The 27981-nt window shown below is 44.4% G+C and overlaps 1 protein-coding gene across 1 annotated transcript in view; it reads left to right on the forward strand.

Moving 5' to 3' along the window:
- Positions 1–1003: 1003 nt before the first annotated feature.
- The window catches only part of LOC311134385 (lysyl oxidase homolog 2A-like), a gene marked incomplete at both ends in the record, with an annotated part of 48421 nt that continues 21443 nt past the window's right edge, over positions 1004–27981 (forward strand). The window contains 4 exons of the mRNA XM_084168050.1: positions 1004–1298; positions 3597–3772; positions 24746–24954; positions 27035–27251. Of these exons, the coding sequence (XP_084024176.1) occupies positions 1004–1298; positions 3597–3772; positions 24746–24954; positions 27035–27251 (897 nt within the window). The remainder of the gene's footprint in view (positions 1299–3596; positions 3773–24745; positions 24955–27034; positions 27252–27981) is intronic.

The following is a 27981-nucleotide window of genomic DNA, read 5'->3' on the forward strand; positions in this document are numbered from 1 at the left end:
GACCACTCTCCATTGACACTTTCATGGCCGGGCTGAAAAGAGAGGTAAAGCAAAAATTCCCTTTATTTGGTTCCACAGCCCTGAGGGGTAGCATGAGCTCTGGCCCAGCGAGAGATGAAAAGATAGGAACATGCGGAACATAGCATGAGCCCACATGTGAAACGCATTAGGCCCACAAAGTTGAGTCCCTGTCTGGGGCATGCCATTCCTTCAGCCCAGCAACAGCAGAAACCTCAATCTGCGCTGCTGACGACCCTAACACAAACCTCTCTCAGTAAATGGTGAAGCAACACAGTTTCATTAGCATAATAATTAGGGCGCAATCATTTTTTGGGGTCTAAAATGTGTTAGGGGAAATTTTCACTTCAACTTTGAACTGGATGGGGACATCTTCCCATCCATCTATCCATCATTCCAATCATCTCTCTCTCTCGCTCTCTCGCTCTCGCTCTCTGAAACTAAAATCTCTCCTTGTTCACCGCAAGATAAATCTGTTTTGCGACCACCATCCCCAATCCTCAGTCCACCCTGGAATTGTGGTGAGGTCTAGGTTGTTGGAGAAGGCTGTGAGGCTGAATGTCTGCCAGATAGCCAGTCTCTAATGACTGCTTGATGACTGACAACTGAGGATGATGTCAAAATACAAGAAGACTCTTATTTCTGGCCGATGAAATGCAACACATGCTGAGCGTGTGACTCAAACCACTCACCACACAAACTGTAGCTGGTCCATTGAATAAGCTTCCGTTTTCTGTTGGTATTAGATATTCAATCATTTCAGAAGTCCCTCAATTGTTAAAAGGTGTAAAAATAAAACTTTTTATACACTCAAGTTTGAATTGAAATATGACCACATTCATTTCAGCAACCCATAGCACAATACAGTCTTCAAGTTGCCTAAATGTAGTTGAATACATTACCTTGCTTATTTCAGTCATTCATTGGTCATTCTCCCTCCTCCAGTTTACGTACAGTGCGGTGAGTTCCCTGCCCTTTCCGAACCATGCCGTCTCGGTGCCCTCTCCTGTGTTGCCTAGCCACGATACTCTGTGTGTGGGCACTATGCCAGGCCCAGTCGGACACTGAGCTTCCCCCTGGCACCCCCATCATCCAGCTGCGTCTGGCAGGGGACAAACGCAAGCACTACGAGGGCCGGGTGGAGGTCTACTACAATGGCGAGTGGGGCACGGTGTGCGATGACGACTTTTCTATCCATGCGGCCAACATAGTGTGCAGAGAGCTGGGCTACGTGGAGGCCGTGTCCTGGTCCCCGTCCTCCAAGTACGGCAAGGGAGAAGGTAATGAACACAGAGGAGTAGGGGCTTAAAGGGATTGTTCAGTAACATGTTGTAATTGGAAATCCACTTTGACCATTAAGACTTAATTAAAGGGATAGTTCAGCGAAATATATAACAAAATATATTTGTTTCCTTTGAGAATCAATGACAGACTGCAACAATAATTGGGTCCAGCATATTTTAGCACGGAGTGGTCCAATATTTGGAATTAGAATGATCATCATTCTTGTAACGTATTCCAGAGAGACTTTTTCTATTACCCTGGAAAGTTAGAAAGATGAGATGCAGTATGTCCCTCTTTGCAGGAACTATGATTAGGATTAAGGAGGAGATGTCTCAATGGGAACACATGAGTCTTTGACGATGGGAGGTTGGGTTAATAACATCTTTCATCTGGCTTTTATAGAGAGCAGCCAGAGCTCCATATATCTCAATACTGTTCCATTTACAACCTTCAATCAGATTTATGGAGTTGGGAAAGTCATTAGACAATACTAGAGATATTCTTACAAGACAAGGGGGATGATGAGATTATGTCTATGTGTCTGGCTTAGTGTGTTTCCATTTTCCAGTCTTTTTCCCCTCGCAGAGTTTGATTGGTGTGTATCAGCTAGCTAGACTTTAATGGGGAAAACAGTGTTTTTTGAGGGATTACGGTCCCAGACAGGGGAAACGTGCTGCATTAGTTACGGGATTTCCATGGAACATATGACTCTGTTCTGAGCTGCTGAGATAGAAGTCATATAATGTCAGTGGTGTCTAGTTCACTGCATGTGCAGCCCAAAGGGTTTCTTGATCTTGAACTATGTAGACTGGAGAGTTGGGAAAGCTGGGAAAGTTAGGCTTTTGTCGCAGCCAGTATACTGTATAGGTATCATAGGAATAAAGTGTGAATATCCACCAGCATAGGCCCAACATTCCCAGAGCAATTCTGAAACTTTTACAATCACAAAACGTTATCAAAATGTTATCTGCTGGGTGTTTCCTGCCAGGCAGCTGTATGTACTGTATAAGGAAGTATAGATAGAACTGAAGTCAGTTGTAAGTATTAGCTAAGAAGTAACATTTATTGTTGTGGCTCATATTCATCTTCTCCAGTGTCTGGGTTATAGACTACAGAAAGAGCCTGAGGCATATTCTGTCTTTACATGATCAATGTGCTGCCTCGGGTTTCCCTCATCCCACACCACTGATTCAGACTATTCTGGAACACATAGCTGGAGAGCAGACTGACTGATGATCCCCACCATGTAGTTGGATTGGATTCCAACAATGTAATGTGGTTGTAGTGGTCTGTTGTGATTGATTAGACCATTTAGATTAGTCTAAAGAGCCATACACATTTTTTTGACAGGTGATGGCAACAGAAATTCTATAACACTTATATCTTGCATGAAATTGTCAAATTTGGTCAGTCTAACCTAAGCGAAAAGGTGAGTTGTCATGAACTGTCATGATAGAAGTTAAAGGTCCAATGCAGCCGTTTTTATCTCAATATCAAATCATTTTTGGGTAACAATTAAGTACCTTACTGTGATTGTTTTCAATTGAAATGGTCAAAATAAACAAAAATAGCTTTTTAGCAAAGAGCAATTTCTCAAGCAATAATTTTGCTAGGATTGTCTGGGAGTGGTCTAAGTAGGGAGGGGAAAACTGAAAACTAGCTATTATTGGCAGGAAGGTTTGGATATCTCTTTCTTATTAGTCAATTAACAAAATTTCAGGCTGCCTTTTCAAACAGCTCTTACATTAAAAGGGCATTATCATCATTTTAACAATATTATTTCAACCTCATAGTGTGGAAATATATATACAACACAGGAACATCACATTGTTTTTGTTTTTTTGTCATTTAGCAGACAATCTTATCCAGAGCGACTTACAGGAGCAATTAGGGTTAAGTGCCTTGCTCAAGGGCACATCGAAAGATTTTTCACCTAGTCGGCTCAGGGATTAGAACCAGCGACCTTTCGGTTACTGGCACAACGCTCTTAACCACTAAGCTACCTGCCGCCCCGACTTTGACTGCACTGGGCCTTTAAAAATCCTTAAAAAATTGATTTGAGAAATCTCATGGCCACTTTATGAAGGTCCTGGACCCAGATTTTGCCTAGTCCTGGACTTAAAATGAATTTCAATGGAGAATATACAGTACATTGAAAGTATGTTTTAGTCCACAATGAGACTGGCCCAAAGGTGTTGTCTGTTGACGCTTCAAATTGATATAGGGCGTTGGTGAGGGTTCCCTTACATTCATGTGTGGTCATCAGAGGTGTCTCCGTCCCCCATTGTTCATAGGTCGGATCTGGCTGGACAACGTCCACTGTTCGGGGCGGGAGAGAACACTGGCCCAGTGTAAGTCCAATGGCTTTGGAGTGTCCGACTGCAAACACTCTGAGGACGTGGGAGTGGTGTGTAACCAGAGACGCATCCCCGGCTTCAAGTTCATAAGTACCTTCACCAACAATGTGGAGGTAAGCCTAAAAACATAAAGACACGTGAGCGTATAGAAATACAGACATGCGCACACACACACACGCGGAAAAGCACGCAGGCACCTTCATACACACACTTTGTAGGTGGAAGGGTAGGGAGGGAGGGAGGTGGAAGGGTAGGGAGGGAGGGAGGTGAAAGGGTAGGGAGGGAGGGAGGTGAAAGGGTAGGGAGGGAGGGAGGTGGAAGGGTAGGAAGGGAGGGAGGTGAAAGGGTAGGGAGGGAGGGAGGTGAAAGGGTAGGGAGGGAGGGAGGTGGAAGGGTACACTCTTAGAAAAAAAGGTGCTATCTAGAACCAATAAGGGTTCTTCGGCTGTCCCCATAAGATAACCCTTTTGGGTTCCATGTAGAACACTTTCCACAGAGGGTTCTACATGGAACCCAAAAGAGTTCTACCTGGAACCAAAAAGGGTTCTACCTGGAACCAAAAATGTTATCCTATGGGGACAGCATAAGAACTGTTTTGTAACCGTTTTTTCAAGAGTATCGGGAGGAAGGGAGGTAGAAGGGTAGAAAACAGGATGATGTCTGTGTAATCTTTTATGAGATATTCATGAGAAATGAATTCACATTCCATCCAGACAAAGGGTTCCCTTTAAAGGTCTGGACTGTGATTGTAACTAAGGATGAATCAACCAAGAGTTCCTGTAGAGAAAGTTCACTTAGCACCAACAGAGACACATATCGTTGGTAATGTTTGTTCATTGAGAGGGGGTCTGTGTACACAACACTAATCCTTGAGTTTAGTTTAATTCAAGATTAACTGTAGCTGTATTGATTTTGACAGTTCGCTGGGAGTTGAAAAACAGCCTTAGCTAAGTTTAGGGATCACACTAAGTTTTGACTTTGACTTTTGACTTCACAGAAAGAAGCAGATTTTGCAATTCTGCAAATACTGTTTATTTCGGTTTCACTTATTTAGAATGACTTTAAACGTCTAGAAAAGGTTAAAAACAAACCAGGGCTTGAACATGTTAAATTAAACCTATCAGGGCAACAGTGACATTGAGAAAGTATTTTAGGTTGAGACTTGCTCAGGAGAGAAAATGTGAATGGAACCAGACGACGAAAGGGGAACCTACCCAGTAGGCCAGGAAACGTGACATCATACAACGCCAACAGACATGACAGAGGTGGGCCACATTTTATAACTTCCACTAGTGCTCTCACATTCGCCTACAACAGGAAACGAGATACATTCTAGCCCACTGCACTATGGTCCGTCTGTGGCCTGAGGACTTTACCACAGTAGGCCCTTCTTTCTTGCATAACCATGGTGACGGCCCAGTTGAGAACCCATCTCTGCCCCTCTCTGGTGTCTGGGAAGCTTACCAGGTGACTCACAGGGACCCAGACCCTGCTGACTGGTGCGGAGGAGATGACGACAGTGTGGATGAAACACACACACACAGGGGGAATACCATCCCATGATGTTGATGAGAGCACCTCTGTGCTGGGATGGAAATTCTGTGTGGGTTTATAAACCTAAAGGAGGGGGGGGGGGGGGGGGGGGGGCATTCCTGCTTTAGCATGGAATACTTCAACACTAATCTAAAACTCCTGCCGTCCACCATACAGACAGCAAGGAATAACATGACTATGGCCATTTATGTGAGCCTAGCTCAACCAGTAGTGTTTGTGTTTCCTTTGAATGTGTTTGAAATTAAATCTGAGTTTAAAGCCATCTAAAACTGAGAGGCCAGTCTGTGGTTAATCATTTTAACAGTTAGCAGTTGAGAGCAGCAGGATAGTGAAATGCCACTGACTGCGCTAGACTAGAGAATTGGCGGTGTTCAAATTCCAGTGGATTCTTCTCCAGTGTCTGTTTTCACTCGACTTCATAAGATAACAAGACCCTGGAGAACGTCTCAGATCCCTGTGTATCTTTCTCATGAAATGAATGATCAGCTCTATGAGAAGGTATGAGGAAAAGGGAGAGTGGAGGAAGAGAGGCATTGGAATAGGACATGTGGTCATGAAATGAACTATGACTTTCAAGGCTTAATGAAGCCTTCATACACCCTTTATAAAACGACATGCTTCATAAATGATTCATAAGCTTCTAGCTTGGAATCTAAATGGGAAAACTTAGTTCAATAGATGAATCCCTATTCTCAAACTTCACACTGTTCTTTTTATACCTAGATGTCTGCTATACATGAACAAACGGCGCCCTCCCACTGTTTATTTGTGCCCTGTTTATATTTAAGTCTCTTTGGGTATTATTACAGCTAACTGTCCCCACTATGTAAATATTTCCCTGGATTGACCAGCATCTTTCAACTAGCAGGGGACTGGACTGGGAAAATGTATCGTTTCGCCCCTTCACCAAGCCTGACCTTGGGTCAGAAACAGGAACAAGCAGCTCCTGTCTTCCATTCATTCCTGGAATGAAGTGGTATTCTATTCAGGGTTTCCAACCAGGTCATGCCCTGAGCCAACTGTGTCAATATGCCTTTATGTAACTAGACCCAACCAGACACAACTGTGCTACATGCTAATGCTAATTCAGTTATTAATATTTCCCAAGAGATATACTCCTACAGTATCTTGTGTGTGTGTGTGTGTGTGTGTACTCTACACTAGTTAGGTGTCAAAAAGGAACACAAGACCACACAGATTGGGCAATTACATTAACCTTTTACCACAAATGATAGGTTGTCCATAATGAAGACATCAGTACTGCAGCTGACTAAAAGTTGTCTTTCCAAAATTTCAGCTAAATCGATGCTCCTTTGGTGGAAAAAGTAGACACTGAATTCTCTCCATCTCTTGATAATCGTTTCACAGACTCGCATACATATTTTTTGTTATTTAAGCAAAACTTAAACGTCATGATATACTTGCCTATGACCATTTCTTCCATCTCACGTTACACTGGGACTTTCAAGTGTCTCCTAGCATTTATCCCTTATAAATCATCTCAGTTGTTCAGCTCTGCTCCAGGCAGATTCTCCTTGTATGTGTTAACCCCCTGCTTTCATCTATCCAAGCAGAGCATCCCAGACCCCCACAGAGCTGTGTATTTACCTTTGACCCCTGTCATCTAGCTACAGTATTTCCTGTAAGTGATGTCAACATTTATTTAGTGCCGCCTCATGGTGACCTTCTTTGGTCAATATTAGCCATGTTTTAACAATGGAACTAGATCAGCTCTGTGTGTCACACCCTGATCGGTTTCACCTGTCTTGTGCTTGTCTCGTCAAGCTTACCCGTGTTTTTCCCGTACTTCAGACCAAAACATTAGGAGGTGGGCAGGAAGCATTGTTTATCATTAGCTAACTAACACCATGATTCAACAAGGTTGGCGGCTCACGTAATGCTGCACATGCAGCTAGGGATAATGGCATGCCACACGTGGAACCAATCGCCAAGGTGCCTGGGGAGTTGGCTCTCAGATGGACAGCTGGGAGGAGCATGCTGCGGTGCCTCGATGAGGGATATTCCATGGGGCCGGGTTACAAGCCGTATCGTATGATGTATAGTTTTATTATGTAATTAGGATGTATGTAATGAGGATGCACATGAGTTATCTCCTGATTTTTCCTTGCAGTTTTTTAAAATGATCCTACCTACAGTATCTATAACATCTTTGATTATGCTTCATGATCGTGAACGTTGAATTTTCAGCATCGATCTAGGCAGAGACACACCAGCACCCGTGCAATATGAACTCTCTGGTGTGTTCAAGCCTTTAGGGCCAGTTTTCTGGACTCAGATTAAGCCTGGTACTGGATTAAAAAGCAAGATCAATGGAGAATCTCAATTGAAAGTGCCTTTTAGTCCAGGTCTAGACTTAATCTGTGAAATCAGCCCAAAGAGTGTAAAGTCATTGCAGGTTTTAATGAGTTATTCTTGCCCCAAGTACTTATGAGTTATGACAAGACATGATGTGAAGTCCTTCCATAAGAAGAGCAAAGCAGCAGCTGCTAACACTTGACAGACACCGAAAACGATTGTGTCTGTTGCTCCCTGTCCAAACATATTTTCAACATACCGCCTAGCGACCAGTTATAATAACCCAACATGATGGAAGTGGGCCTTTGAGGTCCATATACAGCTACAGGGGGAGCAAAGGTTGCATTCCACAGAGCAAACTAAGGTGTCCGTTTCCGATTCTTCACATTCTCCCTGCAGTACAACAAAGGGAAACTCGAGCTTCAGATTTGTATTTGTATGTGTATTTATTACGGATCCCCATTAGCGGCTGCCAAGGCAGCAGCTACTCTTCCTGGGGTCCAACCACAATTTACATACAATAAAACAATACATAACACAACACCTTATTACACACTACTCTACCATAACATATTTACAATACAAAATCAATAATACAGCAAAATAACAATATTAAAATGTGTGTGTTAGCATGTGTTTTTTTTATTTTTTTGTTGGGGGTAGATCAGCTTAATATTGCAGATAGATTGTAACTTCTATCAATGTAATTGTCTGCATCACTTCCAATCCCCCATGTTTTTTTATATATATACTCCCCTTTATTACTTTTCAACCCCGCCATCCTTTCCCTACTTGGGGTAAATTAGTGAACAACAATGCCCAGGTCTCTACTTCCAGCCTATACTTACTATCTACACCTTATGGACACAGTCAATTTTACAATAATTATATTTTATTTGTTTTTGCTCCTGAACTTCTTCTACTCTCAACCTCTCCGATCATTTTCATGATGTCCATCCGGTTTGCTTCTATAAGCCATATCTTTCTAACTGTGCTCTTTCCCAAAAGCTCCCAACATACAACCTATATACTTATTATGGACACAGTAGGCTTACATTATTAGTTATCTTGTTATTATTTGTTGTTATTTGTTATTAGTCCCATCCTTCAACTCCCTTCAATACCTCCCATCTATCTCTTAACACCATCCATATAGGATTTCTATTTGCCGTTCCAAATCAAATTGAATATTTTTTTCTCATATAAATTAAAAAACTGTTCGCTAGACGTAGGCAAGACCATAAGCAAATAGGTAAACTGGGATAATACTAAAGAGTTAATCAGGGTGATTTTTCCACAAATTGACAGGTATTTACCTTTCCATGGTAGTAAGATCTTATCTATTTTTGCTAACTTTCTATTAAAATGTATTGAAGTGATATGTATTCCGAGTATATCCACATCACCATCAGACCATGTTATTGGTAAACTACATGGTAATGTAAAAATTGTATTTTTTTGTGATCCAATACGGAATATAGTACATTTGTCATAATTTGGTTGTAATCCAGATAGGTTAGAAAATGTATCTAGATCCTCTATCAGGCTGTGGAGAGATTCTAGTTGTGGATTTAAAAGAAAACATGAATCATTAGCGTACAATGACACCTTTGTTTTTAAGCCCTGGATTTCTAATCCTCTGATATTATTATTGGATCTGATTTTAATAGCTAACATCTCGATGGCCACAATAAATAGATATGCCAATAGTGGACAACCTTGTTTCACTCCTCTTGACAGTTTAATACTTTCTGAGAAATAGCCATTATTTACTATTTTACTCCTAGGGTTACTATATATGATTACTATACATGATATTTGCATTGCTACTGAGTAACCCTCCAATTGTTCTCCACTAATTCCCCCGCTAAAGCCCCTCCCCATCCCAAGTTGAGCCGTCATCCCAGTGATCGGCATCCCACCCATGTTCCTCCGGATCCCTAAGGCCCCGAGAGGCCAGGACCCATCCATCAAAAACAGCACACAGTGCCACCCACAAAACAGAAGCAGATTAACCGCCAAAAGCATTTCCAATGCTGTCACCTCTCTCTCTCTCTCTATATATATATATATATATATATATAACTATTTAAAAAAAAATATGCATATCCTATTTTCCATCATTATCAATTAATATGCGTAATAATGTCGGCAGTTCATGCGTAGGATTTTAACATATAACCCGGATTGCCATTGTATTACATTTAATTTATTGACAAGCAATTATTATCCTAGCAAATAATTCCCGTGGTCCATCCCATACCCCCCCCCAACATCCCCACCCCCTCACAACAGATGCCGGACAAACACACACGCACATACTCACATACTCCAACACACTCAACCCCCCTCCTCCACAATTCACCATAAAATCAGATACTCAACGGCTGTTATATCCCAGAGTCCAACTCAAGAAAGAACCTGATTTACGAGTGCACATACAGTTAAAGCTGATTGAGAAAGCATGCAGATTGAGCAGAAATTGACAACAATGTGAGATTTGATTAATCTACTTAATCTATGTCAAGTCCTAGTTGATGGAGATCAGATTCACCCTCTTCACCTGAGACACAAACACTCTGATCCCCTGTTGTAACCATTTCCCCAAGCATCTCCGTGCGGTCAGACCTTTGATTATTTTGTGCCACCTGGGCCACAATGATAAACCTCCTCTCTGAATGTCCGAGTGTGACCCCCTCCCCATGGGTTACTGCAGCCAGTGTTGCCAGCACTGCCACTACCTGGGTGGGGGTACCCCACCGGAATCCCCACCGGCTAGGTAAAAGGTCGTCAAGGTTCTCATTAGCAGCTTTGAGAATTTCCTTGTATATAATGCTCTCCCATCAGGGGGCTCTGGCTTTGTAGGACCAACCCTGCCAGGTAGGCTCAGAATCATGAGGGGGCGGTGCTACTCAAGTAGGTCTCTGACCGCATTTATTTCTCTGTTTAGGCTGCATACTCACAGCAGGTCCATAAAAGAGATGGGAACTTCTCTTTGGTGTATGGGTCGCTCAGGTGGGTGTCCAGGTTATAGGGTTAGGGATCTTTCCGTCATGATAGGACAATAAAAAATTAGATTAGATGTATACTATATTTAAAAATGTATATCCCTCATCTACACAAAATTGAAAGCTCTCTCTCACTACCCCTGCTCATAGACCCCCGTCGGCTCTGGGATATGCAACCATTTCCCCTCTCACTCACTTAACGCCGCACCTTTTCAAACACAAAAATGCACACCACATGGTTGACTGCGGAAGAAATGGGCAGAGCGTGCAAACACACCCGCATCCACACCTGCCGCAAGGGGGAAAGGACACCAGAGAGAACACAGGACCAACCACAACAACCATCCGCCAAAACAACAACCACCTGCCAAAAAAGCCATGTTCTAATTATTTGTATTTAAAGATGTATTATTCTGCTTGTTATCTTTTCTTGTTATATCGTTTTATCCTTTTATAAAATACTATACTTACTATAAATGTTCTTTAATATTACAATCCCTATCATTGCTAGTATTGGGTGCTCCATTATTCGACTCCTCTATTACAACTTTTAGAATAGCCATGGAGTAGTCTTTGTGTCTCTGAACATTTGGTTGTCGATATACAGTTTATCCACCACGAGTGCAACACGTTGCCCTTTTAATCTGTTTTCCTTGAGGATTGGATATAGAACTTTGCGCCTTTCTGCAATCTCCCTCGGGAACTGATCATTCATGCCTATTTTCGTGCCAGCAAGTCTTTTCCCTAGGCTTTTAACCATTGCTTTATCTTTAAAAAAAAGCAAATTTGGCAACGATTGGGCGCTCATATTTCTGTCCTCTTTTTCAGAAACGGTGTACACGTTCGAGTTGGATTTTATCGACAGCCTCGAGTGGGATTTGTAGCGCTTTATGCAGGAAGTCCTTCATAATATTCTCTGTTATTTCTCCTTCCTTTTCCTGAATACCCGTAAGTACTAGATTTTCTCTCATCGATCTAGTCTAGTAAGGCTTCTCTCAGAAGGTTGTTCTCCTTTTTAAGTTCCCTAACGTCCGTTTCCATCTTAGAGACTGTCACTTTTAATTTTTTGGTTTCTTTCTCCATTACCAAAGCTTTTTCGTCACTCATTTGAAGACTCGCTTTCAACTCTTTTACGTCCTTACTGACCAATTCTAGTATGCCCAATTTGTCATTTATGGACTGATACAGGTCGCTTTCCACACTTACCAGACCCAGTGGTGAAAAGCATATATCATCTGTATCAGTCGATGAGTCCCGTTTCCTCTTGGGGATCGGCTCTCCACGCTTATCTTCCGCCATGTTTGGGTGTTGCGTGTTGTTGTAATATTTGTCTATATATTTCTCTAGCCTTATGATCTGTTTTGTGTTATTATCCAGATTGAATTATATTAACTGCGAATATATGAAATGCTAATATTTAGTCTAACTTACTGATTTTGAATATTATGTTTTTATCTTGAGGTGGTTTGTACCGCTTTCTATTCAATACGCCATCTTGTCTACGCGCACCCTGCGAATGCTGTGTTTGTGTGCCTGTGTGTGTGTGTGTCTCTTCACAGTCCGCGCTGTTCTATAAAGTGTAGTTTTATCTGTTTTTGAAATCTGATTTTACTACTTGACTGAGTTACATGATGTGGAATAGAGTTCCTTGTAGTCATGGCTCTATGTAGTACTGTGCGTTTCCCGTAGTCTGTTCTGGACTTGGGGACTGTGAAGAGACCTCTGGTGGCATGTCTCGTGGGGTATGCATGGGTGTCCGAGCTGTGTGCCAGCATTCCAAACAGACAGCTCGGTACATTCAGCTTGTCTACACCTCTTAAAAAAACAAGCAGTGATGAAGTCAATCTCTCTTCCACTTCCAGGAGAGACTAACATGCATGCCATTAATGTTAGCTCTCCGTGTACTTTTAAGGGCCAGCTGTGCTGCCCTGTTCTGAGCCAGCTGTAATTTTCCCAAGTCCCACCTTGTGGCACCTGACCACACTACTGAACAGTAGTCTAGGTGCGACAAAACTAGGGCCTGTAGGACCTGCCTTGTTGATAGTGTTGTTAAGGCAGAGCAGCGCTTAATTATGGACATACTTCTCCCCATCTTAGCTACTGTTGTAACTCAAGTTCTGTGGGACAAGATGGTTGGAGGGTTTAAGAGTTTAAGGGTTGAGGGCGGCAGGTAGCCTAGCGTTTAAAGCATTGGGCCAGTAACGAAAGGTTGCTGGTTTGAATCCCCGAGCCGACTAGGTGAAAGGTCTGTCGATGTGCCCTTGAGCAAGACACTTAACCCTAATTGCTCCTTTAAGTTGCTCTGGATAAGAGCGTCTGCTAAATGACTCAAATGTCAATGTAAAAATGAGCGAGGGGAGGAAGGGTTGATGCATGTTTGGCTGGAGAACAAGGAACATGTATTAGGCGGTGATGGGGCCGTCGGACCAGAATGTCCTTCTTTATCGCCTTCCCTAACGCCTCACATGTTCGACAGCTGTACCAAATCGCTCAAGGTTTAGGACTTTTTCAGAATTATGATGCGTAGCTAGCAAGCAATGGTGTTGCTTCTCATGTTTTCATCCATGCTTGGCATGTTGAATTCATAAAAAACCCTGGCCTTATGTGCTGTTGTTATCATAGGAAAAAGTGTAAATGAGATGAAGCAACAACAAGATGTGGAAGTCAATGTAAAGGCTTTCAGACTTTTTTTTATCAGGACTGCCTAGGCCTAGGGGGTAGCGGCTAGGGGACCAATTGGGATTCTTGGAAAGGCTCTGTTGCTAACAAGACTCCCCTTGTTAGTTAGATTCCTCCTGTTTTTAAATAAAAGTGTGTGTCTACTACATACAAATAATGATGATAAGCCTAATATTAGATTTTATAACAGATTTCATATATTTGGCACTACTTTTTTCACTACTACTTCTCAATTCACCATTGACTCATCGAGGCTGTAAGAGCAGTGCCAGACTGGAATGTAGTGACGTGCTGTGTGTGTGGTGCTTTCCACTGACTGGACACATAAGGGTTTAGTCTGCTGGTAGGACTGATGGAACTTGGCCCTGCTTGGCTTGTGTGAGTGGGGGTTATGAGGGTGTTGAGCAGTGGGCCTAGTCTAGGCATGTGTCAAGGGTTTCTACTGTTTTCCTTGTACTTTCTGTCACGCGGGATAGTTACACAAGAGTAGATATTCCAGATGCCAAACACACAAATCCGCACGCACACAGACACACACACTTGTTCCAGTCAGTTAGAGTGAAAGCCTATGAAACGGCAAGGCTAGGGGCAGATGTGAAAGCAATTTCAAATAATTTCTTTTTTTCTGGCTAGGGCTCTTTCGCTACTAAACTGCGGCAGCATGATTAACATACATTTTCCTATGTTTAGTACGAGTTAACCTAACGTAGCAGGCATAAAAATACACCTGAGTGGTGTCCCCACATTTTTCCTGAGAAACGGAAGTTAGGTTGAAAATACTGTATCCCTGAAAACCGGAAACATCTTCTTTCTGCCGACCCCGTGGAGAGTGAGTACGAGTAGACAGGCACGTGTTAGCCCAACGTGAAGCATGGTGAAGCAGGGGGGTGAATAAGAGGAAAGAAATGCACAGTAGTTTCAGGCTGTTTCAATTACTGGAATGACCGTGGCCTGCTTCACATTCACACAGACACCTACAGACGGACGGGGAACCCAGTCAGAAAAACATTCTGCCCTATTCCAGATGGCTGCTGTGGAAATGGTTGAGTAATCACTAGGGTATTGTATTAAAAACTCTAACTTACATGAGGACATTCCACTAGTCCAGTCCACTAGTACTACCATTATCACTTTGAGAAGTCCATTGAACTGGCAATGACAATTTTTTGACATATTTACAGTGCCTTCAGAAACTATTCACACCCCTTGACGTTTTCCACATTTTGTTATCTGTAAGGTCCCTCAGTCGAGCAGTGAATTTCAACCACAGATTCAACCACAAAGAACAGGGAGGTTTTCCAATGCCTCACAAAGAAGGGCACCTATTGGTAGATGGGTCAACAACAAAAAAAGCAATTAGATACTATATTTCTGTATTTTCTTTTCAATAAATTTGCAAAAATGTCTAAAAATATGTTTTCACTTTGTCATTGTGGGGTATTGTGTGTATATGGGTGACAAAAAAATCATATTTAAACCATTTTGAATTCAGGCTGTAACACAACAAGATGTGGAATAAGTCAACGGGTATGAATACTTTCTGAAGGCACTGTAATTGTTGTGAACAGTCTTAGGATAAATCATACAAGCAGTCTTGTTAGGCCCTAGCGGTGAAAGTTCAGGAACTCCCACCCACACACAAACACATACATATGTTTTTAGTTATGGCGAATTACTCTCTTATTTTAAGTATTTAACTACATGATTACTACGTCTCGAATTTGGCTCTGCCAGGGCTCTCACCTCCTCCCTGTAGGCTGTCTCATCATTGTTGGTAATCAGGTCTACGACTGTTGTGTCGTCAGCAAACTTGATGTACATGGCCATACAGTCATGGGTAGGGCTGTGGCGGTCATAAAATTATGTTAGCCGGTTATTGTCATGCAAAAGACTGTCGGTCTCACGGTAATTGACTGTTAATTGACATAAACACATTTAGAATCTCAGGCCTCCACCCATACAAGCCATATACAAGCTACTGATGCGCACCTTTGGAACATCTATATTTAAAAAAAAGTTTAATAAATCAATTTAATATACACCATCACAATAAATCCATTATTCATTTTAGGCAGGTCTAAAGAAACATTATGATATGAAGAAAGTGTATTTCAGAAGAACAGAAGATGAGTTGGCCTGCTGTATGTTCTCTGGCTATGCACCATGCCATAGGCTGTAGGCTTGTTCGTTTAGCTGACAAGATATGCTTATACAGTGAGGGAAAAAAGTATTTGATCCCCTGCTGATATTGTACATTTGCCCACTGACAAAGACATGATCAGTCTATAATTTTAATGGTAGGTTTATTTGAACAGTGAGAGACAGAATAACAACAACAAAATCCAGAAAAACGCATGTCAAAAATGTTATAAATTGATTTGCATTTTAATGAGGGAAATAAGTATTTGACCCCTCTGCAAAACATGACTTAGTACTTGGTGGCAAAACCCTTGTTGGCAATCACAGAGGTCAGACGTTTCTTGTAGTTGGCCACCAGGTTTGCAAACATCTCAGGTGGGATTTTGTTCCACTCCTCTTTGCAGATCTTCTCCAAGTCATTAAGGTTTCAAGGCTGACGTTTGGCAACTCGAACCTTCAGCTCCCTCCACAGATTTTCAATGGGATTAAGGTCTGGAGACTGGCTAGGCCACTCCAGGACCTTAATGTGCTTCTTCTTGAGCCACTCCTTTGTTGCCTTGGCCGTGTGTTTTGGGTCATTGTCATGCTGGAATACCCATCCACGACCCATTTTCAATGCCCTGGCTGAGGGAAGGAGGTTCTCACCCAAGATTTGACGGTACATGGCCCCGTCCATCGTCCCTTTGATGCGGTGAAGTTGTCCTGTCCCCTTAGCAGAAAAACACCCCCGAAGCATAATGTTTCCACCTCCATGTTTGACGGTGGGGAGGGTGTTCTTGGGGTCATAGGCAGCATTCCTCCGCCTCCAAACACGGCGAGTTGAGTTGATGCCAAAGAGCTCCATTTTGGTCTCATCTGACTGATTCGTCAGTGGATCTGTTGGGGCAATATGCAAATTGTAGTGGGTCTAGGGTGTCAGGTAAGGTGGAGGTGATATGGTTCTTAACTAGCCTCTTAAAGCACTTCATGATGACAGAAGTGAGTGCTACCGGGCGATAGTCATTTAGTTCCGTTAACTTCGCTTTCTTGGGTACAGGAACAATGGTGGACATTTTGAAGCAGGTGGGGACAGCAGACTGGGATATGGAGAGATTGAATATGTCCGTAAACACTCCAGCCAGCTGGTCTGCACATCCTCGTGAGCGTCGGGTGTCCGCGTCGGCGGCTCAATGTTGTTTTCCTCTATGTGGGCGAAGAAAGTGTTTAGCTCGTCCGGGAACAAGGAATCGGTGTCCGCGACGTGCCTTGCTTTCCCTTTATAATCCGGGATTGTCTGGAGTCCCTGCCACATACGTCTCGTGTCTGAGCCGTTGAATTGCGACTCCACTTTGTCCCTGTACTGTCGCTTTGCCTCTTTGATTGCCTTATGGATGTCGTAGCTGGTCTGTTTTACACGTTCATGTTCCCAGTCACCATACCATAGTTAAATGCGGTGGTTCACACTTTCAGTTTTGCGCGAATGCTGCCATCTATCCACAGTTTTTGGTTTTGATCAATTCTAATCGCCACAGTGGGAACAACATCCTCTATGCACTTCCTAATGAACCCAGTTACCGAGTCAGTGTATACGTCGATTCTATTCTCAGGGGCGACCCTGAACATTTCCCCGTCCACAAGATCAAAACAATCGATTGGTGAGACCAACGTTGAACAGTCCTTACCACAGGAACGTGCTGTTTAAGTTTCTGCCTATAGGTGGGGAGGAGCAGAATGGAGGTGTGATCTGATTTGCTGAAGGGAGGGCGGGGGAAGGCCTTGTAGCCGCCCCAGAAGGGAGAGTACCAATGATCCAGGGTCTGTGTTGCGCTTGTAGCACAGGAGATGTGTTAATAGAATTTTGGTAGCGTTTTCCTCCTTTATTAAAGTCCTTTATTAACGTCCCCAGCTATAGTAAATATGGCATCAGGATATGCAGTTTCTAGTTTGCACATATTCCAGTGTAGTTCCTTAAGAGCCATCACAGTAATCATGAAACAAACCCCTCCACCTTTCTTTTTCCCGGAGAGTTCTTTCTTCCTGTCCGCGCGATGGACAGAGAACCCCGCTGGGTGAATGAATAGGGATAATATATCCGGAGAGAGCCATGATTCCGTAAAACAGAGTATGTTACTCTGGAAGGAGATCCTCACCCTGAGCTCGTCTACTTTATTGTCCAGGGACTGAACATTAGCAAGTAATATACTCAGAAGCGGTGGCTGGTATGCATGCCGCCTGAGTCTGACTAGGGCCCCACTCCTTCTACCGCTTCTCTGGTGTCTGTGTTTTGGTGCAGCCCCCGTGATAAATAGAGCTGCCTCTGGAAGTTTAAACAAAGGTTCCAGGTCAGGGAAGTTTAATTTCTGCTTGAATTTCTGGTGAATGACCACCAATCTTTCCAGCTGTAGGTAATAATACAAGAAACGTTCTGAGGAAATAACTTAAGAAATAACATAAATAAATAAATAAAAATACTAGAAACAGAGTGACCATGTCTGTCGGCGAAATCATGTAAATCTTGTGATTTATAAAGGTCAATAGTTCTGAGACACTGGTGTCAGAAACTTCCCAAAATAAAGTTACCATGTTTGATAAGCACGATTTCGACATTCGTACCCCTTTCATGCAGTCAAATGATCAAATTGCCCTCTAGTTGTAATGAATACTCGGACAGAGTGGTAAGATCCAATCGCAGAATAGCGATGCTTTATTAAAGTACAGACAAGGGAAAGGCTTAATCGTGGTCGGGCGGGCTGTGGTCAAAACCGGGCCAGGCATAGACAGGCAGGGGTACCAAAGGAGCTGGCTTAGTCGTAGTCGAGGTCACAGGCACAGGATTCGAGAACGGTAATCACTGGGGTAGACAAGTAGAGGATTAAGCAATACGGGGAGTCAAATAACAAGGCACTGGTCGGATACACGGGTAATCAAAACAACAAACTCTCTCTCTCTCACTCGGAACAAAACGCTTAGCAAGTCACAATGGAACAATACCTCGCGCCGACTGAGCTTCTGAGCACACCTTAAATCCTATACTAATTACTGACAGGTGTGCTCAGAACTCAGGTGACCCAGATCGAGTCTGATGACTCCCCCTCTCAGTAGATCGGGGAAGTGTCAGACTCTGTCTAGATCCTGCCAAACCCCGATCCCTTACAGTATCCCCCTCCCCAGGGCCGGCTCCTGACGGCCTTCTACCTCTACCGGGTGGTCTTCCTCTGGGTCGGGGTCCTGGCTGATCTGGGTGCTCAGCGTGGAAAGTGGCCTTGAGAGCGGGATCCAGTATATCCTTAGCCGGAACCCAGGACCGTTCCTCAGGTCCATATCCCTCCCAGTCCACGAGATATTCGATTCCCCCTCGTCTCCGTCTTGACTCCAGTATCTCATGGACTGTATAGATGGTGTCCTGTTCATCCTCCAAAGGTGGTGTAGTAGGTTGTTGAGCGATTGGTGGATACATCGGGCTATAATGGACAGGTTTCAGCAGGGAGACGTGGAACGTAGGGTTTATCCTGTAGTGTCGAGGGAGGAACAGACGGTAGGTGACAGGGTTAATACGCCTCTGTACTTTGAAGGGACCAATGTACCTGGGTTGGAGCTTCTTGCAGCTCCGTCGGAACCGCAGGTCTCGGGTAGACAGCCACACTCGCTGCCCGGGTTGATAAATGGGAGTAGGTCTCCGGCGTCGGTCGGCGTAGGTCTTTTGTTGTTGTGAGGCTTGGCTGAGATGTTGATGGGCCGTCTCCCAGACCTGCGCACTCCGACGGAACCACTCGTCCACCGCCGGTACCATCCCTGATGCGGTATCCCACGGAAACAGGGGAGGTTGATACCCTAGAACACACTGGAAGGGCGTTAAACGTAGGGAGGTGTGAATGAGTGAGTTCTGAGCATACTCTACCCAAGGAAGGAATCGACTCCACTCTTGCGGTTGCCGCGAACATTGTTGCCGTAGATATTTCCCAATTTCCTGGTTGAGCCGTTCTGTCTGCCCATTGGCCTGGGGATGATATCCGGAGGTTAGGCTAACCGAAATGCCCAAGCGTTCGCAGAACGCCTTCCATACCCGGGATACAAACTGGGGTCCCCGGTCGGAAACAATATCCTCCGGGACACCAAACTGCCGGAACACCTGGGTAAACATAGTCTCAGCCATCTGAGTGGCGTTAGGCAAACGGGTCATAGGTACTAACCGACACATCTTGGAGAAACGATCGATGACCACGAGAATTACAGTATGGCCCTCTGATTCAGGTAGGTCGGTAATAAAGTCCATAGCAATGTGCGACCATGGTCGTTGAGGAGTTGGCAATGGCATCAGCTTACCCTCCGGTAGTGCACGAGGTACCTTGGACTGGGCACATACTGGACAGGATAAGACATAGTCTCTGACGTCATCTGCGAGGGAATCCCACCAGTATTTTCGGCTGATGAGTCGTGTAGTTCGAGTGATTCCAGGATGACCAGATCCCAGCGACGTGTGGCACCATTCCATCAGTTGAGGGCGAAGAGAAGCTGGCACAAACACCTTAGACTCCGGGGTTTCTGGAGGGGCTGGTTCCGCTTGTAAACTCTCCTGAATCGTGTCATCAATAGCCCACCTCACCGGTCCAGCACGGTAACTCATGGGGAGAATAGTTTCTGGCTCCACGGGTCTTTCCGTGCGCTCGAACCGTCGGGAAAGCGCATCCGCCTTACCATTCTTGGACCCGGGGATATAAGACACAGTGAATCGGAACCGGTTTAAGAATAAAGACCACCTGGCCTGTCGGGAGTTCAGTCGTTTGGCGCTGTGAAGATACTCCAGGTTGCGGTGGTCCGTGAGCACCTGGAACGGATGCTCTGCTCCCTCCAACCAATGTCTCCACTCCTCCAGGGCTAACTTCACCGCCAGTAATTCCCGATTACCCACGTCATAGTTCTGCTCGGCAGCATTAAATTTCCGGGAAAAGAAAGCACAGGGTCGTGATTTAGGCGGCTCACCTTGGCGTTGGGATAACACGGCTCCAACTCCAACCTCCGAAGCGTCCACTTCCACGATAAACGGTAAGGTAGGGTCCGGCTGACATAGAATAGGAGCGGTGGTAAAACGTTGCTTCAGCGTCTCAAACGCACGCACTGCCCCCTTCGTCCAGTTCAGACCGCGACCCTTGTAGCTGGTCATCGCCGACAGAGGCGCTGCGGTTGTGCTGAAATTACGCACGAACCGTCTATAGTAATTGGCAAACCCTAAGAACCTCTGGAGCTCCTTCACCGTCTTGGGTTGAGGCCAGTCTTGTACCGCTTGCACCTTAGATTCATCCAGTTTAACACCGTCGGGAGTGAGTATGGCCCCAAGGAAGGAAATCGTAGTGACGTGGAATTCGCTTTTTTCTGCCTTCACAAACAGAGAATGTTGTAGGAGCCGATCCAGAACCTGTCGTACATGGGACACATGTTCACTCAGCGAGTTAGAATATATGAGAATGTCATCAATGTATACTATGACAAATCGATCAATCATGTCTCTGAAAATGTCATTCATGAACGCCTGAAATACTGAGGGCGCGTTGGTAAGTCCATAGGGCATGACACAATATTCGTAGTGTCCTCGATGTGTGATGAAGGCGGTCTTCCATTCATCCCCCTCTCTAATACGCACCAGATTGTACGCACTCCTGAGGTCCAGTTTACTGTACATGGAGGCCTGTCCCACCTGTTCAAGGGCGGCTGGAATCAAAGGAAGGGGATAACGATTTTTTATGGTTATATCGTTCAACCCTCGATAGTCGATACAAGGACGCAGTCCGCCATCCTTTTTCTTCACAAAGAAAAAACTGGATGCGGCGGGAGACGTCGATGGGCGAATAGCCCCTTGCTGTAGCGCCTCATCAACATACTGACTCATCGCTTCTCGTTCAGGCTGTGACAACGGGTAGATTCTTCCACGAGGAGGTGTAGCTCCGGATAGTAGATCAATCCCGCAGTCCCAGGCCCGATGAGGTGGTAACACGGTAGCCCTCTCCTTGGAGAACACCTGCGTGTAATCCTGGTATTCTGTAGGGACCACAGTAGACACCGCACCCTGCGCATCCTCCACAGTAGACGTTTTGCACGGTAAATTGAGGCACTCTGCCCTACATACCTCACTCCAAGCTGTGATATCGCCAGATTTCCAGGAGATGACCGGATCATGGAGGACGAGCCAGGGGTGGCCGAGAACTAGTGGCTCCCGTGGAGCGGAGATGACGAAAAAAAAGATGTTCTCCTGGTGTATGGCGCCCACTTGTAACTTGATCTCCCCGGTACGGTGCGTAATGAAACCAGTGCCCATGGGCTCACCGTCTAGCGCGTTGACTCGCAGGGGAGGTTGAATAGGAATAAGTGGAACTCCCAACTCCTCAGCAAGACCCATATCCAGAAAGCTGGCCGCCGCTCCGGAATCAATAAGTCCTTCCAACCTGCGCACTTTCTCTCCGACAGATAAGGTAACAGGTACATACATTTGTTTAGCTGTAATGTTCAAAACGGGAGTCTCACTCACCGGTGTGGCAGTTCCGAGGCGATATCCTGAGGTACGGTTAGGTCGTACCGGACATTGACGCACGAAATGACCCGACTGACCACAATACAGGCATAGTCCGTCTTGCCGACGTTGTTGTCTCACCGACCCTTGGAGAGGTGACCGTCCCAGTTGCATAGGTTCCTCCTCAGATTCTCTCCTCCGCTCTGTCGCTTGCATAGGACCAGTGATCGAGGGCTCCCGAACTGTGGATGCCTTGTGTTGCACTATAAGATTATCAATAGAGATGGCAATTTTGATAAACTCATGTAGCGTAGTGATATCTCCTCGACAAGCCAACTCAGTCTGTACGTCTTTGCGCAGCCCTCTACGGAAAACTGTGAGCAAAGCAGTCTCGCTCCATCCGCTACCGGCTGCTATAGTACGGAACTCTAAAGCGTAGTCGGCTACTGTGCGACGGCCCTGCTGAAGTTCGCATAGCTGATCTCCCACACTACGCCCAGATACTGGGTGGTCGAACACCTCTTGAAACAGTCTCTTGAACTGAACTTCCTCATTCAGCTCGGGGACCTCAGCTGCCCAAAGCGCAGTAGCCCAATCCAGTGCTCTTCCCGTTAGCAGAGAAATCATGAAATCCACCCTGCTACGGTCATCGGAAAACATGGAATGATTATACGACATATACAGGGACATCTGGAGTAGAAACCCCTGACATTTGCCAGGTTCCCCGTCGTACCTTGTCGGTATAGAAATCGGAGGTGCATGACGAGGACTGACCGTACTCGGGGTGGTGCCTTCCGCTGCACCAGCGTTGAGTAGCTGTAGGAGTTCATCCATGCATTTCTCCTGTATCTCCCATCGCCTCTGTAATTCCGCTGGATCCATGGTATTGGCGAGGTATTCTGTAATGAATACTCGGACAGAGTGGTAAGATCCAATCGCAGAATAGCGATGCTTTATTAAAGTACAGACAAGGGAAAGGCTTAATCGTGGTCGGGCGGGCTGTGGTCAAAACCGGGCCAGGCATAGACAGGCAGGGGTACCAAAGGAGCGGGCTTAGTCGTAGTCGAGGTCACAGGCACAGGATTCGAGAACGGTAATCACTGGGGTAGACAAGTAGAGGATTAAGCAATACGGGGAGTCAAATAACAAGGCACTGGTCGGATACACGGGTAATCAAAACAACAAACTCTCTCTCTCTCACTCGGAACAAAACGCTTAGCAAGTCACAATGGAACAATACCTCGCGCCGACTGAGCTTCTGAGCACACCTTAAATCCTATACTAATTACTGACAGATGTGCTCAGAACTCAGGTGACCCAGATCGAGTCTGATGACTCCCCCTCTCAGTAGATCGGGGAAGTGTCAGACTCTGTCTAGATCCTGCCAAACCCCGATCCCTTACACTAGTGGCCTCATGGGTGGAATATTATTAATATTTTTCATAATTTCATTGATGAGACGGTTTTAAGAGCCACCACTTCAAACTGGCCTCCCCTCCTCCTGTCATGTATTTACATTAGAGAGAAACCTTGCCCGTTTTGCGTCTAGAACCTCAGAGTCCTTTCAAGGCCCTCTGCCCATGACCACATGACCACGCTCACCCTGCCTTGCTCTGCTGTTCTGATGGAAACTCGTGATTACATTTATGAAAGACGGTCTTCTCTCTCGCCACTGTGGTCAGTATTCGGGTGACTGGGGTCTCTGCAAAAACAGTCTGATTCAGTCACGTCTTTCCCTCCACTGCTTCATTTTTGGTGTTGAGGGGATCCAAACATTCCCAGAGGCTGACACCATTTCTGGAAATACCCCCATTTTTATTAAAAGCTAATGTTTCTGGATTCTGGATTCACACAGAAATGTTGGACTGGCTTTCTCCAGGGGCGAGATGACTGGGTTGTTGAAGAAAAGGCTGAGCTCAGCATTCATAGCTTAGCAAAGCAGTTTTTAAAGGGTTGGCACTCAGCACTCCGTGTCCCCACAATACACATTACAGCCCAGCCAGGAGTTAGACTGTGGGTCTATGGCTGTATGGGCTTTAATAGGGGGCTGAACAGTCAGAGGTCTATAACATGGATGCGTGAGGGAGCATAGAGCAGTCTTCACACGCAACCTAGAGGTCAAAGGTGAAGACGCCACTCTCCTTTAAGGGTCCTTAGGACAGACAGAGGAGGGTAATTGAGGACCATGACCCCCCTACTGACCAGTTGGGTTTACAGACCCATAGTATAGGGTTAGGATTAAGGTTGACCGGAGGTAGGAGAGGACCACACAGCCTGCCTCAGCCCTCAGGCAACAGCTTTTGTTTTCACTGTTATTGTAGCTTGGTGAAAAGGGCAAGCAATTCTTAATTTTTGTTATGTTTGATCAAGATAGCATAAAAGCGTGACTTTTTACACGTGTTTTTGCAGCACCACCTCTTGGTATTTTACTGATTGATTATGATTGAGAGAAGATCAATGAATTGAATTATTGATTATGCAAATGTCGTTCCCCTAGTCCCAATCACTCATATTCTCAACGTCTTATTTACTTTCTCAAAAGTTGCGTAACATAGGCCTACAGGAACAGAAACATCACCAACATTTTTATAAAATAGATTGATGATGTGTGTGGTTAAAGGTTATCTCCATGTTGAGAAGTTAATCTGTTGATGTATGTTCCTTCACCCTGAACTCACCTCTCTGGTCACGTTGCTGACAGAGCACAACAAATTCCAGACATTCATATAGGGTTAACTAAAGCAGTGCAGTTTTAAGGCAAAAATGCACTCAAAAATGAAAAAGAAGGGGTCCATACCATGTCCTGAAGCAAATCAAATTAGTTTCATTGATAATCTTCATGTGAAATAATAACTGATTGAATTTGACTGTGGCTGATCACGGGTCTCTGTATATCTCTTTATCTGCAGAGTCTGAATGTCCAGGTAGAAGAGGTGCGTATTCGGGCTATCTCCTCCCAGCGTAAGAGGGTCCCCATCACAGAGGGCTACCTGGAGGTGAAGGACGGAGGGAAGTGGAGACAGATCTGTGACGAAGAGTGGACAGAGATGAACAACAGGGTCATCTGTGGGATGTACGGCTTTCCTGGAGAGAAAGGATACAACACTAAAGTCTACAAGTAAGCCTTACTATTACTAGTTCATTACTGTGGACTAACTCCTTCAGCCTTACTATTACCAGTCCATTACTGTGGACTAACTCCTTCAGCCTTACTAGTCCATTAATTGAATATTAATAATTGAATATGCCATTTAGCAGACGCTTTTATCCAAAGCGACTTACAGTCATGTGTGCATACATTTTTTTAAACGTATGGGTGGTCCCGGGGATCGAACCCACTACCCTGGCGTTACAAGCGCCATGCTCTACCAATTGAGCTACAGAGGACCACGGACTATCTCCTTCAGCCTTACTATTACTAGTCCATTACTGTGGACTAACTCCTTCAACCTTAATATTACTAGTCCATTACTGTGGACTAACTCCTTCAGCCTTACTATTACTAGTCCATTACTGTGGACTAACTCCATCAACCTTAATATTACTAGTCCATTACCAGTGGTGTAAAGTACTACTTAAGTAGTGTTTTTTGGTATCTGTACTTTACTATTTATATTTTTGACTACTTTTACTTTTACTTCACTACATTCCTTAAGAAAATAATGTACTTTTTACTCCATACATTTTCCGTGACACTCAAAAGTAGGCCTACTCGTTACATTTTGAATGCTTAGCAGGACAGGACAAGGGTCCAATTCACACACTTATCAAGAGAACATCCCTGGTCATCCCTACTGTCTCTGATCTGGCGGACTCACTAAACACAAATGCTTCATTTGTAAATGATGTCTGAGTGTTGGAGTGTGCCCCTGGCTATCCGTAAATTTAAAAAACAAGAAAATGGTGCCGTCTGGTTTGCTTAATATAAGGAATTTTAAATTATTTATACTTTCACTTTTGATATTTAAGTATATATTAGCAATTACATTTACTTTTGATACTTAAGTGTATTTAAAACCCAATACCTTTAGACTTTTACTCAAGTAGTATTTTACTGGGTGACTTTCAATTTTACTTGAGTCATTTTCTGTTAAGGTATTTTTACTTTTACTCAAGTATGAGGATTGGGTACTTTTTCTACCACTGTTCATTACTGTGGACTAGTTCCTTCAGCCTTACTATTACTAGTCCATTACTGTGGACTAACTCCTTCAGCCTTAATATTACTAGTCCAGTACTGTGGACTAGCTCCTTCAGCCTTAATATTACTAGTCCATTACTGTGGACTAGCTCCTTCAGCCTTAATATTACTAGTCCATTACTGTGGACTATCTCCTTCAGCCTTAATATTACCAGTCCATTACTGTGGACTAACTCCTTCAGCCTTAATATTACTAGTCCATTACTGTGGACTAACTCCTTCAGCCTTACTATTACTAGTCCATTACTGTGGACTAGCTCCTTCAGCCTTAATATTACTAGTCCATTACTGTGGACTAACTCCTTCAGCCTTAATATTACTAGTCCATTACTGTGGACTAACTCCTTCAGCCTTAATATTACTAGTCCATTACTGTGGACTAACTCCTTCAGCCTTAATATTACCAGTCCATTACTGTGGACTAACTCCTTCAGCCTTACTATTACTAGTCCATTACTGTGGACTAACTCCTTCAGCCTTAATATTACTAGTCCATTACTATGGACTCACTCCTTCAGCTGTGGACTCCTGAGTTCCTTAATATTTTACAGGCTATGAGATCAGGAGTCAGGAGGGTCAGCTAGTACATTTTAATATTAGCACTCCTCACCTCCATCAACCCTCCAGACAAGATGATTATACTCATTATCAACACGGTTGAGCTAACCTAAAATGTGCTGTGCAGTGGGGTTAGCCAATTCCAGAAGTCATTGTACTTTTAGCACCAGATGCAGATGGGCACAACCTTGCTCTTAAAACCGTCAATAAATAAAAGTCTAAAACTCCCAAGTTGAACTGGAAAATGTCTTCATTCAGGAAGGGTAGGGTAATATTTCTGTAAGTGTTTTATGTATTAAAAAACAAGGTTGTTTGTATAATGTTTCCTCATCTGGTACTGTAGAGAAGATCATGTTTTCACAGCAGGCTAAAATAAAAAATAACCATTTTAATTCAGTGCAGTTCAACTCAATTCAATCTCTTTGTTCTCCTGTCTCAGGCTGCTGGCCAAGCGGAGGAAGAAGAACTACTGGGACTTCGGGGTGAACTGCACGGGGAACGAGGCCAGCCTGCACGGCTGTAAGCTGGGCCGCAAGGTGGATCTGAAGGAGAACGCCACCTGTGAGAAGGGCATGCCCGTGGTGGTGAGCTGTGTCCCAGGACGGGCTTTTGCTCCCAGCCATGCCCAGGGCTTCAGCAAGGCCTACAGAGTGGAGGTAGGTTGAATCATCTGGAACGAGAGAGAGCTTAGAATTCCATATAGAAGTGATTTATAGGACCTCTGTGTGGGAGGAGGCTTATGATGGAGATGTGATTACTACAGTTTGAGCTGTCTCTGGCCTTGTATCTTGTATTTACATTTAAGTCATTTAGCAGACCCTCTTATCCAGAGCGACTTACAGTTAGTGAGTGCATACATTTTTCATACTGGCCCCCTGTGGGAATCAAACCCACAACCCTGGCGTTGCAAGCGCCATGCTCAACCAACTGAGCTACACGGGGTATTGAAATTGAAATCATTCAGAAGAGGAGAAAATTATGAAAGACAAACCTTAGGAAAGTCCTGAGTTGTTAAAGACATGCTTCGGAACTTTGACGACTACTTTGGGCTGGATGTGTCAATGTGTTGTTCATACGTGCATAATCTATGAGTATAATTACTGTTTTACCTCAATTAGCCACAAAATCCCTAGTTTGAAATAAACTGTTTTTCTGGAAGCTGTGCTGCGCCATTTTCCCTAAATTTTTCCCCACGTGGGCCAGCCCCCTAGCAATTCGAGTTCTAGCCAATGAGCTAGAGGTCTTCATGGATCCACCTGTACCCGAATACCCGAGACCCGAGTGGTTCCGGATCCAGAATTCTAAATAATGTCACAGGTCTTGGTCAGACCTGATATGATTGTCACGGGTCTCGGGTATGTGTAATTTTAACTGACTTGTCCGGAA

The sequence above is a fragment of the Coregonus lavaretus genome (assembly GCF_964263955.1).
Source record: "Coregonus lavaretus genome assembly, chromosome: 8".
Lineage (NCBI taxonomy): Eukaryota > Metazoa > Chordata > Actinopteri > Salmoniformes > Salmonidae > Coregonus > Coregonus lavaretus.